The following is a 13,199-nucleotide window of genomic DNA, read 5'->3' as shown; positions in this document are numbered from 1 at the left end:
GTGAAGGAAAATTTCCCAAAATTAATAAGAAAAATTTTGATTTTAATGTAAAAATTCTGGTATTTGATGCCCGGATTTGTGCACTTAACATGTTGCCCTTGTTTCTTTGACGTATTTTAATATGCACGTATATATACGTTCTTAGAGATATCAAAATATTCTAAGCCATATAGAGCCTTGCCGATTAGAGAGGGTGAACGCCTTGCTTGTGAAGCAAGATATTAATTTATACGGCACAGCCGTATATATACGGCCTAAAATATTTTTCGATATTTCGAAGAACGTTTATATACGTGCATATTATAATATGTCAAAGAAACCAAGGCAATATATTAAAAGTATGCAAACCCAGATACTAAAATATTAGGAGAAGTTTTACATCAAGATGAAGGAAGTTTTTTTCTGATAGTTAATAGCAGCATGTTTATGGTAACCGATTCGTTGAAAACCGATCTAAAAATCACAATTTATTAACCCAAATGAGCAATTTGCCCAGAAGACTTAATTTCCTTTTAGCATTTTGCGTCGCCCACTATAAAATTGGTTTCACTTCTCAAATTAGAGCCCACCAGCGGCCGAGCGGTAAAATCGCTGAACACTGGTAGTTCGGTCCGAATCCCGCGAACGGGCTGGCTGCATGGGCGTTTTCGTGGTTTTCCTCATGTGTAACGTGTATACGAGCCAGTTTCCCTTAGAAAGTCCTCCACGAAGGCATCCCTCCCCTTAGGCAGATAGCTTTAGTGTGCTTTGCCATAATTAAATACACACACTTCTCAAATTGTTGGCACCATATAATAGAGCTCTGCATTATATTTAAGGAATCTGCACGAAAGTATGCATGCTTCTCCAATTGTGAAACAAGCCAGTACCCAGAGAAAATTTTGAATAACAGTCCTGTACTCGAATATGGGCACGTGGAAGCCCCAATTTACTAAAACTATTTATTAAATAAAGGTAACAAAAAACGTTAAAAGTTCCTTTGCGGGTAACAAAATCTGAAATTTTTCCGATTTTTAATTATTTTCAAAGGCCACATTTTTAGCTATCACAAACAACTGTACAGCAATAGTAATTCTTTGAAATGTTGATTATAAGCGGAGATAGAGCAGTTTTTGACAGATGAGGAACCGGAAGTCAAATATTAAAGGGCCGATGAAAGATGTAGTTTTCACCCTTTGTTATTTTAAAAATAATTTTAAGCATTTGAATGTGTATAGAGAATCTGGCAACTTATTTTTATTATGCATTGCCGTTTAAGAACGCGAATTGTGTACGATGTGCAACGTTAATCTGAAGCTTACGTGCGTTTTTTGATTAGTCAGTTTATGATATTACAGCAACTATAATTCCAAAAGTACTTTATAGAATCACTTGGAAGTTGTGCACACAGAGTTTGAGTCATTATGCATAATATAGAGGAAAACTAAAGATTAGTCTTATAATTAATTATATCAATTTTTGATCAAATTTTACCATATACTACTAGCGAAGCAATATTTTTCAATTATCCTACTTCATTGTATGCTTTTGATAATTATATGCGACAAGATCTAAAAGTTTTTATCACCATTCTCTTGTCGGTGACGGTTGATGTCCGTTAATTGTGATCCAAAATTTTTAGCTTTAGTATAACTTTCACAAATTAGATTTTTTATCAAATTTGTGGTGATTATATTCAAGTGCAATTCAATAAAAACTCGAATAAACTCAAATGTAACAAGCATTTAAAAAATGCCCATCGTAAGAGGTCGGTTGCCTTGAGAAAATGTAGCTAAGCAAAGAATAGACCTACATTGAAATCCAGAGGCAAAAATTTGCAACATTACATACGCATTTGGACCGAAGCATCACATGGCCATAGTCGCAATATAGTAGGAATTGATTTACCACGGTATTAAAAATATTTAGTGTATATTACATAATGCCGCCTAACGGGACAGTGGCTACCGACGCTAACTGCAATACCAGAGGTCCCGGGTTCGAATACCAGAGAAGACATGGATATTCGTAAGTGTATAACGTGTGCGGCATGGGGCACTCTAAAGATGGGACGAGCCGAAAGTCCTTTCCAGAGGTTGATGTTAGGGAAAGAGGGGTGGGAGCATCTGACCCATTCCCTCCAGCAAAGAATATGTATTGTTAAGAAGGAAAGCTTCGCAGCAGGAGTGACTCCCTCGGAACGAAAAGGAACACAACTGCGCATGCGTGAAATATCAGTCGCCAAAAAGCGCAAAAGTTCGAACATGTTCGACGGTCACGTTTATCAAGAGTTTAAAGCTGTGCGACTCCATTTTTCCCCCTACATATTGACAGATATAAAATCGGACATCAAACTGCGATATGGATAATACAAGTTCAACTAGTAAACCAAAAAAAAGCACGAAAATTCGAGTTCAAATTATCGCGAAAAGTCAAAGAACGATTCATCTTAACCCGTGTAGCTCAATTTCCTGTACACGTGGCGAAGGTGGAAAATCTCGGCCAGGTACATCACAAAGGGGGAAATTCTCGCCAACAGGTTCCGTCGCCAAATCCCTTGGCGAATTGTCTCTTTTCTTTCTAGCGGCTTAGAAGACAAACTGGTTTACATTACGTCTATGGAGCCTTTGCTTCTTTACATAGACTTTCTTTGGCTCCAGGATGTTGTTCATCAAAATTGGGGCCGAAATGAGCAGTGTCGTTCTGTCACCTGTATGGTTCTCAAGGGCCTTGCCAACGACACACGCAATCTTGCATTCCTTTCCAGGATGAATTTTGTGAGCTTGTTCCAACGTTACCGTCAGGCAAGCGAGATAAGTCGGAACAGCTTATTTTCAACGCCTTCTTTCCTTAAAAAATATTACCCATTTTCCAGACTGGTGACTTTCTTTCAACAATGGATGGGATAGTAATCTGCCTTATAAAAGAAAGATTCTTACATGGTGCATTTTGCAAGCGAAAGTAGCTCATATTCACATGACGCATGGAATTCCCACAAAATCTAAATGGAAGCAACTCAAGTCGTCATGCTTTTAACAATTAAGCTACACGAACCACCAGCACACCCTCAGCGCATAAAGCTGAGGAGTAGTAAACCACGAAGCACTATCACAGCCAAGACTTCGTTTATTATGGCAAAGAACACCACGGCTATCTGCGAGTGGATGGATGACTTAGTGGAGGATTTTCTAAGGGAAACTGGAAGTATACACATCGGCGGCCAAAGACTTGATCGATTAGTCAAGCATTTTCACCCGATAAAAACGCAAAGTTGTTTAAACATACTAACATACAGTCTTAAAGAAAAATAAAATTGTTCGATGAATGTCAGTAATCCAAATTTAATTTATAGAAATCAGTCTTAAACTTCCCTCAGGTACCTACATATAGATAACCATCTTCTAAACTAAATTCTTAAAAAGTAAATATTTACATACAAATATTTAGTCCCGGCAAAGAAAATTAAATACCACAAAACTTACCCGGGTATGGAATTTGAGTTATATTGAAGTCTTGGTAAAATCCCCTGTTTACTTTTTCGGAAGAAGTGACCCTGTAAAATCGAAACAGCATGAAGCAAGTTGAACAAAATATAACAATATGAATACAAGATAAAGAGATTAATATTTACTTGATGATGCATAGTTTTTCCATTTCTACCATGAGGTCAAAAATAAAGTCAATACCCAAATAGTGCAGGAGTTCTCTATCGTGATAGTGCATGTCCTCTAAACTCTGCGAAAACCTGCAATTCAGTAAAACTCATCTTAAATATTATGTATCAAGTTTCAATAAAATTTAATATATTGGATTAAATCTAAGCTAAAATACAGGAGGTATTCGCACATTTTTTTAGACGGTTTGGCTTTTGGTCTACAAGAGCGCCTGCTCGCGAAAACGTTATTTGTAGCTGCAGTTATATTTTTTGAAAGTAAATTATTGTTTGCTATTTGACAATTTTGTTTTCATGGAAAATTACACTTTAGAAAACAATGGACGGAAGGGGTATATTCGTGCTCTTTCCGAAGAAGGGTATTTCTATTTACTTATTAAAAAATCCCGGCAGAGCCATGATTTTTAGGATCTACAGCAAAAGCAGATAATAGTCAAATAAGAAAGGAGAAACGGTCAAAGTTTGGCTTGGAGCAGGAAAATTCTTCTAAATACATATTCAAGGAAAACTGAACGTTGCAATGTTAACTTTAATGTTAAAATCTTCGAAGTCAAAGAATCATTAAAATGCTCAGTATAAATTGTGAATAAAGTGATCAATGCCAATTTAGATGCTGAAAAAGGCGAAAAATGTAATGTGTGTAGCAGTACTTTACCGATATATCGCCGAATGCAGTACGCGCTGCAGAATCTCAGAAACAATTATTCAGACAAAAATGGAAAAATGTTGTCACAATAGATGGATCTTACGTATATTTAAATGACCTCAATAAAAAGATGCATTTATTACCAAACAGGAAGAAATCTCGGAACGTGGTTTACAGAACCTAAAGGAAATTTTTCCGAAGGTATTTACGATCGTTACTTTTTTATACAACTAAAAACTTAAAATTAAAGTGCGGAAGACTGAAGCTCAACACATTATTAGGAATTCATTTTATGCCCAGTTTTCAAATATCTAATACCTTTTCTTCACTCAACGTGGCAACCATCAATAGAGCTGCGTCAAGGCAAAGCAAGCAGCTGCGCACGTCTAAGTCCACTGTTAATTTCTTGGAAAAAACGAAACAAGTATCAAGGTAGTACATTTGACTCGCATTCCTGCTAAATCTCTTGAAGAATTCAGATTTGAGCTTTTGGACTTTTAAAAAGCTGCTTGTTCAGACGTCGATCTACAACCCTCCCACGATTTTGAAAAGTTGTCCGAAAGGAATGGAATAAAATAACTCTTCTGCTACTAAAACAAGACTAGTCTCCAAAATTACGGTGTAGAAAGATCGTGAAGAATAAGGGTTAGTGAACGGAACATTTAAAACAAAGATTTTAGGTAAGATATTTATGTAAGTACAATGAGAATCTTATAAAAAGTGTGCGAACATCCTTATTACAATCGCCAAATAGAAAATAGTTAATGATTCAAAAATAAATTGGCTTTTAACATTAGGCAGTACATGTGAAATACCGAACGTTTGTATCCGCTAAAGCAACACCTAATTGCATTTGCTAAAAATTGCATCTGGGAGGTTGATTCAGGTTTGCTTAATCAATTTCCATCATAAGAAAGCGAAAAAAAATCGCGGTTACGTAATATGTCTACAGCAGGAATCCATCTGCGTCCACAGCAGGAGCAGCGAAACAGGACGCATAGCATGCATATGCAGTGGACTCACAGGAAAACTTATCGGCGTGGCCTGTGGGCGCATATGTGCGTCTGGCGCAAGCCATCGGCGTAGATTAAGGGCGCGAATGCGCGCTCGGCGAAAAGTTTGGCTGTTTATTGCTGTTGTGGCCTTGGCTATTAAGTTTAAAATTAATTTATGATTAGGAACAGCACGAATTATAATCACATAGCTAAGTTTATTACTTTTTATTTTCTAGCTATCGAAATGTGACGCTACGAGCAACGTTTTGAAACCAAAAGCAAGCAATCATGAATCAGAACTAGTTGCCATTCAGCATAAAGAAATTTAAGTATAAATATGAACTACTTGTTGCCATTCAGCATAAAAGAAATATGAATATTAACAAAATATTAAAGTTAATTTTATAAAATAATTAACCACATCAACAAATATGAAATATTTCTCATGCAATACTTGGGCCACTACACCGTCTCACGTTGTATGTTCGGAAATTATTTCTGTCGTACATGTCCAACACCAGCAGAAACGTCATGTCTCGTTCGTTGCTTAGCAACGAGAAAATTAAAGCTAGTTTACGTGGCGAGTCACTGCGGCCGTGCGTCGCTTACACGAAACACTTCAACTTAGAGCAGTTAGCAAGCAAAGAATTAAAGTACAAAAATAACTTATTCCAATCACTTGAAGCCTAGCGAAAAAGGCCCTTCCTCAATGACGTTTACATGAAAATAATCTGCACGCTTAGATTTTATGTGCTTTCTGCCAACATTTTGAGCGTTACCTTTATTAAATAATTTACTTCGGATACAAATCACAAAATTGAATTCAACAGCAATATCACAATATTAAAAGAGCATATCTTTAGAATTTCCGATTCCCAGTTCGGCGCGGTGGAGATAAAAAATGTTTTTCCATACAGTGCTGCCATTGCTAGTTTTAAACAGTTGAGTTTGTTTATCAAAAATTCATTCAAGTTTATCAGAATTTGAAATGGGTAAAAAAATTTTAAATTCGGACTACCAAGTACCCAGGTTCGGTTTGAGGACTACGTTATTCAAAATTGGGTGGCTCTAGGTATCGTTCTTTCACAATGAGAGAAACATTCAGATTCTTCATTATTTGGTTCCTTTAAATATAATACATGGCAGTAATATTTGGCAGGAACAAATTGAAAAGCGAACCAACAGAGAAAGTGAAACGACGTAAAATGCAGTTTGGAGACTAATAGTCCTTTGAGACCAAGGCCCCTTCGGGCTAATAAATGGACCTATAACTATAAGCAGTAAAAACATGTTTAAACAATCCGAAAATGTTTAAGAAAAGAGTTTATGCAATTGCTTCACACAGTCATTGTACAAATAAAGTGAAATTCCTTCAACGTTTCCAAAAGAATGCAAGTTTAAAAAGTTGTGCGATTAGAATGAGGCAAAGCCACGAGGACTGTTTTCAAACCTGTATACTAGCGCTTCAATGTTTTTAAACAGTATATCATTCTTTATCTTCGCTCAAGGATTAACAAACGACCAGAAAATAGTCCCCAACTTCAGAACACTGGTTTTATTCCTTTGCAAATGCAATGAGTCGCAATTTATTTGATGTCCTTCGCGTGCAGCGATTGGAGAATAAAATAGTCTTTGCATGCAGTTAGACTACAGCAATTTCTTTTTGTCAAACGATTCTGAACAGAACACTTAAACTTTGAAACTTAATTTTTATGCATTCAAACGAAAATTTTGTATAATTAGAGTAGTGAAACCACTTCTATTACTTCTTTCACATAAAATCCGTCGATTTAAAAGTTTTCAATCACTCGGTCTGTCTTTGGATCGAAGAATGCTCTTTTAGTCTTAAGCAATTTTTTTCAAGTACTTTCATTAGTCTACAATTTAAGCCCATAAGAGTATTAGTGTCGAAACTGCTATTTACGTCGAAACACGAGTTTAATCTCTTCAATTTGTTACCACCAAATATTCCGTACGTTATATTGTATTAGAAGACTTACATTATATTACACTTTAAGAATCTGCATGAATGTTAGTTTCTCCACAATGCGAACATGCAAAGATACCTAGATCCTTCCAATTTTGAATAGCATAGTACTCCTCTCGAACACGGGCATCTGAAAGTCCGAATTTGGAATTTATTAGCAATTTCATATTTTTTTAAAGTTTTTAAGAGTTTAAGAAATTCGACAATTTCAAAGCGACCAATGGGAACTCCGCACGGAAAAAAATTTTTATCTCCAGCGCGCGAGACTAAGATATATGCTGTATTTAAATATATTAGAAGGCATTGGCTCAAATTTGCTTGTCCATGTCTTAATTTTTAAACTTTACAAATTTGCGATTAAAAAGCTCAATTTTAAAGAGAGCAGAGGGAACACTAAAACATTTTTATTTCCAGCGAGCGACTATAGAAAATTCTAAAGATAAGCAGTTTCTTAAATATTTTTAGCCCAAATGCTCTCGAAACGTGCAAGATTCTGTAAATGGAAAAACACCCCTTCGGGCGTACTATGAAATCTGAACCTTAATACAATCATAGCATAAAATGAAATTTACATAATCAAATCGCGTTCATCGTTTTGGGCTCCAATATTTTAATTTACAGTATTTTAATTTCAAAGTTTCTGTAAAGAGAGCATATTAAGCACAAAAGCAAACGAAGTTTTAAAAGAACATCAAGAAAGGCAAATATTTATAGACAGACTTGCTAATATTTATTTTAAGTTAAGATTTGCATTATTTGAGTTACAGAAATAAAGCTCATTAGATTAACAAAGCCTTTTAAAGACATCGTGTTTATACAAAGAACTATTGCTTATATGCAAGAGGCATATAAGTTAGCAAATATAAGTAGATCAGGGTAGTAAAGGCTATCTGCCAATATATCTTAAATTCCTACTATTAACTCTACCAGTATCTTCCTCAAATTTTGAGTCATTAATAAAACACTATCCACTCAAGTTCAAATACTTTTTTAAACTTGACACTGGATATAAATACTGGTTTTTCACACATTAAAGTCAATTTCTACTTATTCCAGTTTATCGGAACTAAAGATGTGCCGTTTTGATTAAATATATTACAAGACTTGAAAATAATGACCGTTTATTAGGAATCCTCACGTGCTGTAAAATTTTGTAACTTGTAGTACATGACTGATCAATGGGATTGCAATATTTAACGATTAAGTGGCAAGAGTAAGACAGTTCTAAAGATTGCTAAAGTGTAGGGAATTAAAGAATTGTAGTTTTATAGCGTTGGATGAAGTGGATGTAATGTCCCATTACGTAGGGAAAATTCTCCCCATATTTCGATGTTGACGTGATAATACATGTTTAAAATATAACGCTTTAAAATGACACTTATTCACAAGCGGAGAACGTGAAAAGATACTACAACATAACGGACGATTAGAGAAAGGCATAAGCGCCAAGAGAAGCTTGCGAATGAAACAAAGGAAGAAAAGTAAATTAGTAATTTTTCTTTGTTGATAGAAGTTGAAAGTGGCCAACTTTATGTTATTTGTTTAAATTCAGATACATTTTGCTTTCAAATCACATGCACTTTTAAAGTGAACGTTTCATGGAAAACTTCTCCGAAGGAATTTTACCACCATAAATTGTTTTGACTCTTGATTTACATAATCCTTCCCTTTTACAAAGAAGGCTAAAAAGAACCAAAACAGAAAACATTCCGCTTAAATTTTGCATTCGTTATTTAAACAGATACGAATTGAACCCATCGCATGAAACTACACTGTTAGGGACTGGGAGGTGAACATTGTTGATACTTTAACAATTCATTGCTAAACAGAAAATTAATGTTTCGAGAACTTACTTTTTGAAGCATTTGAACATGGAAAAGTTTCAGAAATTTTACAGCAGCATTGTAAAGCTTCGAGACATGCTGTACATTTGATATAATTCAAAATATCAAAGATCTACATACTGTCAAAATAATTTACAACACGTTGATAATAACAACACGACGAATTTGCTAGTGACGCGTGTATACAAAAGCGCAAGATTTTCAAGATTGTATTGTTTGCATGTGGCAGAGCACTTGAGAAACATTAACCAGAAACCGAAGAAAGTCATAATGCAGACTTACGTTAAGGCATTGTAGAGAACTAAACAATTTAAAGTGTATATAAAATTTTTTATATACAGAGAAACAAAATTATGTAAAATTATCCAATTCTTAGAAGATTTACTTTTCAAAAATAGATTTCTGTAGTTCGAGATATTAAATAAGAAACGCCAATAGTATTCAAATTAAACTGATATTTTAAAAGGTTTAAATAATTAATTGTTTCATAGTTAGATTCTTAACCTTTTCAAGCCTGGAATTTTTTTTTTTTTGAGAGGCGCGCAGGGTCTGCGACATATTGTTTGTATGTGGTAAAACAGTCTTAAAACTGTTGCGAAATGTGATGAGATAGCTAAACGGCGGGCCAGAAAGTGGCAGCAAATGGCGATATGCGAGACTGAGCGAAAAATTCTAGAACGCACTTTTAACGCACTCTAATATTCTCAAAGATAAGATAAAGCTATATATATCCTTTCCTGTACAAGAAGAAAGTATCTTGAATTTAGAGATTACCTTAAGAGCGATGGGAGCTGTACTTTAGTGCATTGCCATGAAGCCGCCTTCTTAGTTATAGCCTGAAGACCGTCCTGCTAAGTGTTTCAGCGTGTTTGTCGTAGTTCTAGACGGGCGTCAAGGCGCCTCTCAAACTGTCCTGTGTAAAATTGTTTATGGACGAATAAATTGGGTTCTGGTTCTTCATGAAGTCTTATCAATTACTGCAAATGCACGAACCCATAAAACGCAACCATATCGCCAAGTTCCTACTGCCAAACCGTTTCACAAATAGCATAAGAAAGTATTCAGAAAACAAGTGAAAAGCAAATACGAACAAGTCGCCAGATGAGCAAGAGTAGCAAGCTTGTAGAGTATTTTAATTTTGTAACATTTTGAAACACTTTCCTATCAATTCCTGTTCCACTTGCAGCTCCCTACCAGAATCGGTTTTTAGATTGACGTTGAATGCAAATGAATATTATTTAAGGAAGGTTTAACCAACTTCGATAGAGTCCTTAGTGGCGCGTGTTTGCCTTTCGGCTAAATTATTCTTGAAGATGTTACGCTCGGAAGCAATATATGTGCCTATTGGTATTCGCCGGCTAGTTTAAGGGCCAATTACGTTAGATACTTGCCTTTAGCTTCGGCTAAGTCGACTTTAGTTTCTTACTTGTTATTCCGAGTTCAAGCTCGAGTAGAGGCTTTGCTGCAAGCCCAAGAACGGACCAAATGTTATTTATATTTGAGTGAAGCAAGGGTATTTTAATCCTTGTTGAGTCTACGTCTTAGTTGCTTGAACTCTGTGATAAATCACTACATAATTGAATATGTTCCTCGAAGTTCATCTTGGACAAAGGGCGAGGAACCCTACAAGCTAAATAGCAAGACAAACTTTACTAACCATAAAGCAAGATCCACATACGAAGGTCGAAACACCAGCAATAGGAATGAAAGGCTTAAGTTCTAATATTTTAGTTCACGTAATTTGTCCAGCAAAACCAATTGAATTTTGTAACATGGAGTAACTATTCATCCAAAAATAGTATCAAGATCTTTCTCAGTATGCTTTATATAAAGGTACAGAAGAAGTTACTTACAAGAGCGTGCTCGTGGATTCAGCAATATTTGATGCTACCTGCGCGGCCTGAGTTCCGACGCTCCTGAAGAGAAAACAGCAAGTCAATACAAGGTTAGTAGATTAGTAATCTAGCGTAAGTACTTAAAACAGTTACTTACGAGTTCGTAACAGTAGAGAAACTTCAGATAAAAACAGAACTATTAAACCTCTACACTAGAGCGGCGCTATGTCGATTTGAAGCGTCCATTTTATGTTCGCTACGGCACTTTGGAACTATATCCCTTAGTAGCATGATAATGGGCGTTCTGCGGCAGGTGGGTCAGTGGGTCAGGGGGTGTGGTCAATGACGTCACACAGAGGGCGGGGCCAAAGGCAACGTCATCACACTAGGAGGCGTGGTCACGAGTGGAGTTGAGGTGTTGGTAGATTGCTGGTTGAGTTGTAGACCTCCTGCTTTTCATTTAAAGTTAGTTTTTTTAAATTGGCAACGGGGATTTTTTTTAGATATATGCTCATGGCGCCCTCTAGGGATGAAAAAAGAAAATAATCTATTTAGGAATTGCTCATGACGTCCTCTAGGGACGAAAAAAAGAAAGTAATTTATTTTAGAAGTTTCTTTTTTTTTAAATGTCCTATTATTCAAAATATAGGATCGATCCCTGAAACAAAATATCTCACCAGCTGAGTAGTTTGAAGATTTTAACCACTAAGCTGACGGGATACATTCAGATTTAGGTAAAAAAGCCTATATAAGAAAATGGAATTTGAATCAGCTCATCAATTGCAATTATGCCTGCTCCAGGAAAAGCCACCGTTGCGGTGTGTTTATACACTTTTATGTGTTATTTTATCATCCATCTATATTTTTACAGAATTTCATAAAATTCCTATTGATTTTACGCTACGTCTTAACGACAGTGGGAACTTATCATTATCCATATGAAGAATTATTCAATAGGTTATGAATATGAATTTATCGTATCAGGATCCGGCTCATGTTGCAAGTTTTGGTGGTGTTGAAGCTTTACATCGTGCTGCAGGAGGTAAAGTTTCCAGGAAAGAGATTCAAACATGGTTAGAGAGAATAGATGCGTACACGCTTCACAAGCCAATTCGCCGAAAATTTCCAACGAATAGAGTAATCGTGTATTCTATAGATCAACAATGGCAAGCTGATTTAGTGGATGTTTCACATTTACGGGATCATAATGATGGTTATCGATATATATTAACCTGTATTGACATATTATCCAAATATGCATGGGCTATTCCTCTGAAACAAAAGAGGAGAAGATATTGTGAAAGCGTTTCAAAAAATAATGAGTCAACGTAAACCAAAATTCCTTCAAACGGATCAGGGCACCGAATTTAAAAATAAAGTGTTTATAAAATTTTTAAAAAGAAATCAAGTTAAACTTTTCAGTACATTCAATACTACTAAAGCATCCGTGGTGGAAAGGTTTAATCGCACTTTGAAAACAAAAATGTGGAAATATTTTACGACTCGAAATACATATAAATATGTAGATGTCTTGGACAAATTAATAGAAAGTTATAATGCTACTTTTCATTCAAGTATAAAGCGAGTTCCCATAGAAGTCAATTCAGAAAATGAGAGTGATGTATGGTTTACCTTGTATAAAGATCATCCTTCTAACGTTACTAAATGTATATTCGCTGTAGGAGATGTGGTACGTGTTTCCAAACTAAAGCTTACTTTCGAAAAAGGCTATGAAACCAATTGGACGGAAGAACTATTTGTGGTGACAGAGTGTGTTAAAAGACATCCAGCTGTGTATAGAATTAAAGATTTACTTGGAGACTCAGTAAAAGGAACGTTTTATGCATAAGAGTTGCAGAAAGCGAGACTGAAAGAGGAATATCGCATTGAAAAAATTTTAAAGAAACGTATACATAAAAATCAGACAGAATACTTTGTAAAATATCGTGGTTATCCCGACAAATTCCATCAATGGATTCCAGCTTCTAATTTACTCTCGATATAAAGTGCGAGAAAATATTGTATCCGAATCATGAAAATGAGTTTTTACGTAACACTTCCGAGCGATAGCTCTATGAATTATTTCCCCGAAAATAAAATTTCACATTTTATAACACGTTTACCTGTTCCCATTGAATTAAAAGGTATGTGGGAAGTTGGTTTGGTTGAATTGCTATATCCGCACACATGGCACAATGTGAATGCAGACAATAACTTAATTGGATTTGTTTTAGAGAAAA

The 13,199-nt window shown here is 35.5% G+C and overlaps 1 protein-coding gene across 3 annotated transcripts in view; it reads right to left on the bottom strand.

The window, feature by feature from the left end:
• LOC118193521 (phosphatidylinositol-3,5-bisphosphate 3-phosphatase MTMR14-like) overlaps positions 1–13,199 on the bottom strand; it is a 79,257-nt gene that overhangs the window by 28,700 nt on the left and 37,358 nt on the right. For 2 of the 3 annotated variants that reach the window (XM_085826708.1, XM_085826710.1), the window contains exons 7-9: positions 10,978–11,040; positions 3,611–3,724; positions 3,462–3,532 (exon numbers count right to left, since the gene is read on the bottom strand). In XM_085826708.1, coding sequence (XP_085682834.1) covers positions 3,462–3,532; positions 3,611–3,724; positions 10,978–11,040 — 248 coding nt within the window. The remainder of the gene's footprint in view (positions 1–3,461; positions 3,533–3,610; positions 3,725–10,977; positions 11,041–13,199) is intronic. The other variant, XM_085826709.1, reaches the window with a different exon arrangement.

Source organism: Stegodyphus dumicola, chromosome 11, assembly GCF_044657685.1.
Source record: "Stegodyphus dumicola isolate Sdum_Otavi_A_Nest chromosome 11, ASM4465768v1".
NCBI lineage: Eukaryota > Metazoa > Arthropoda > Arachnida > Araneae > Eresidae > Stegodyphus > Stegodyphus dumicola.
The sequence above is the reverse complement of the archived record's forward strand: the minus strand, read 5'-3'. Positions and strand labels throughout refer to the sequence as shown.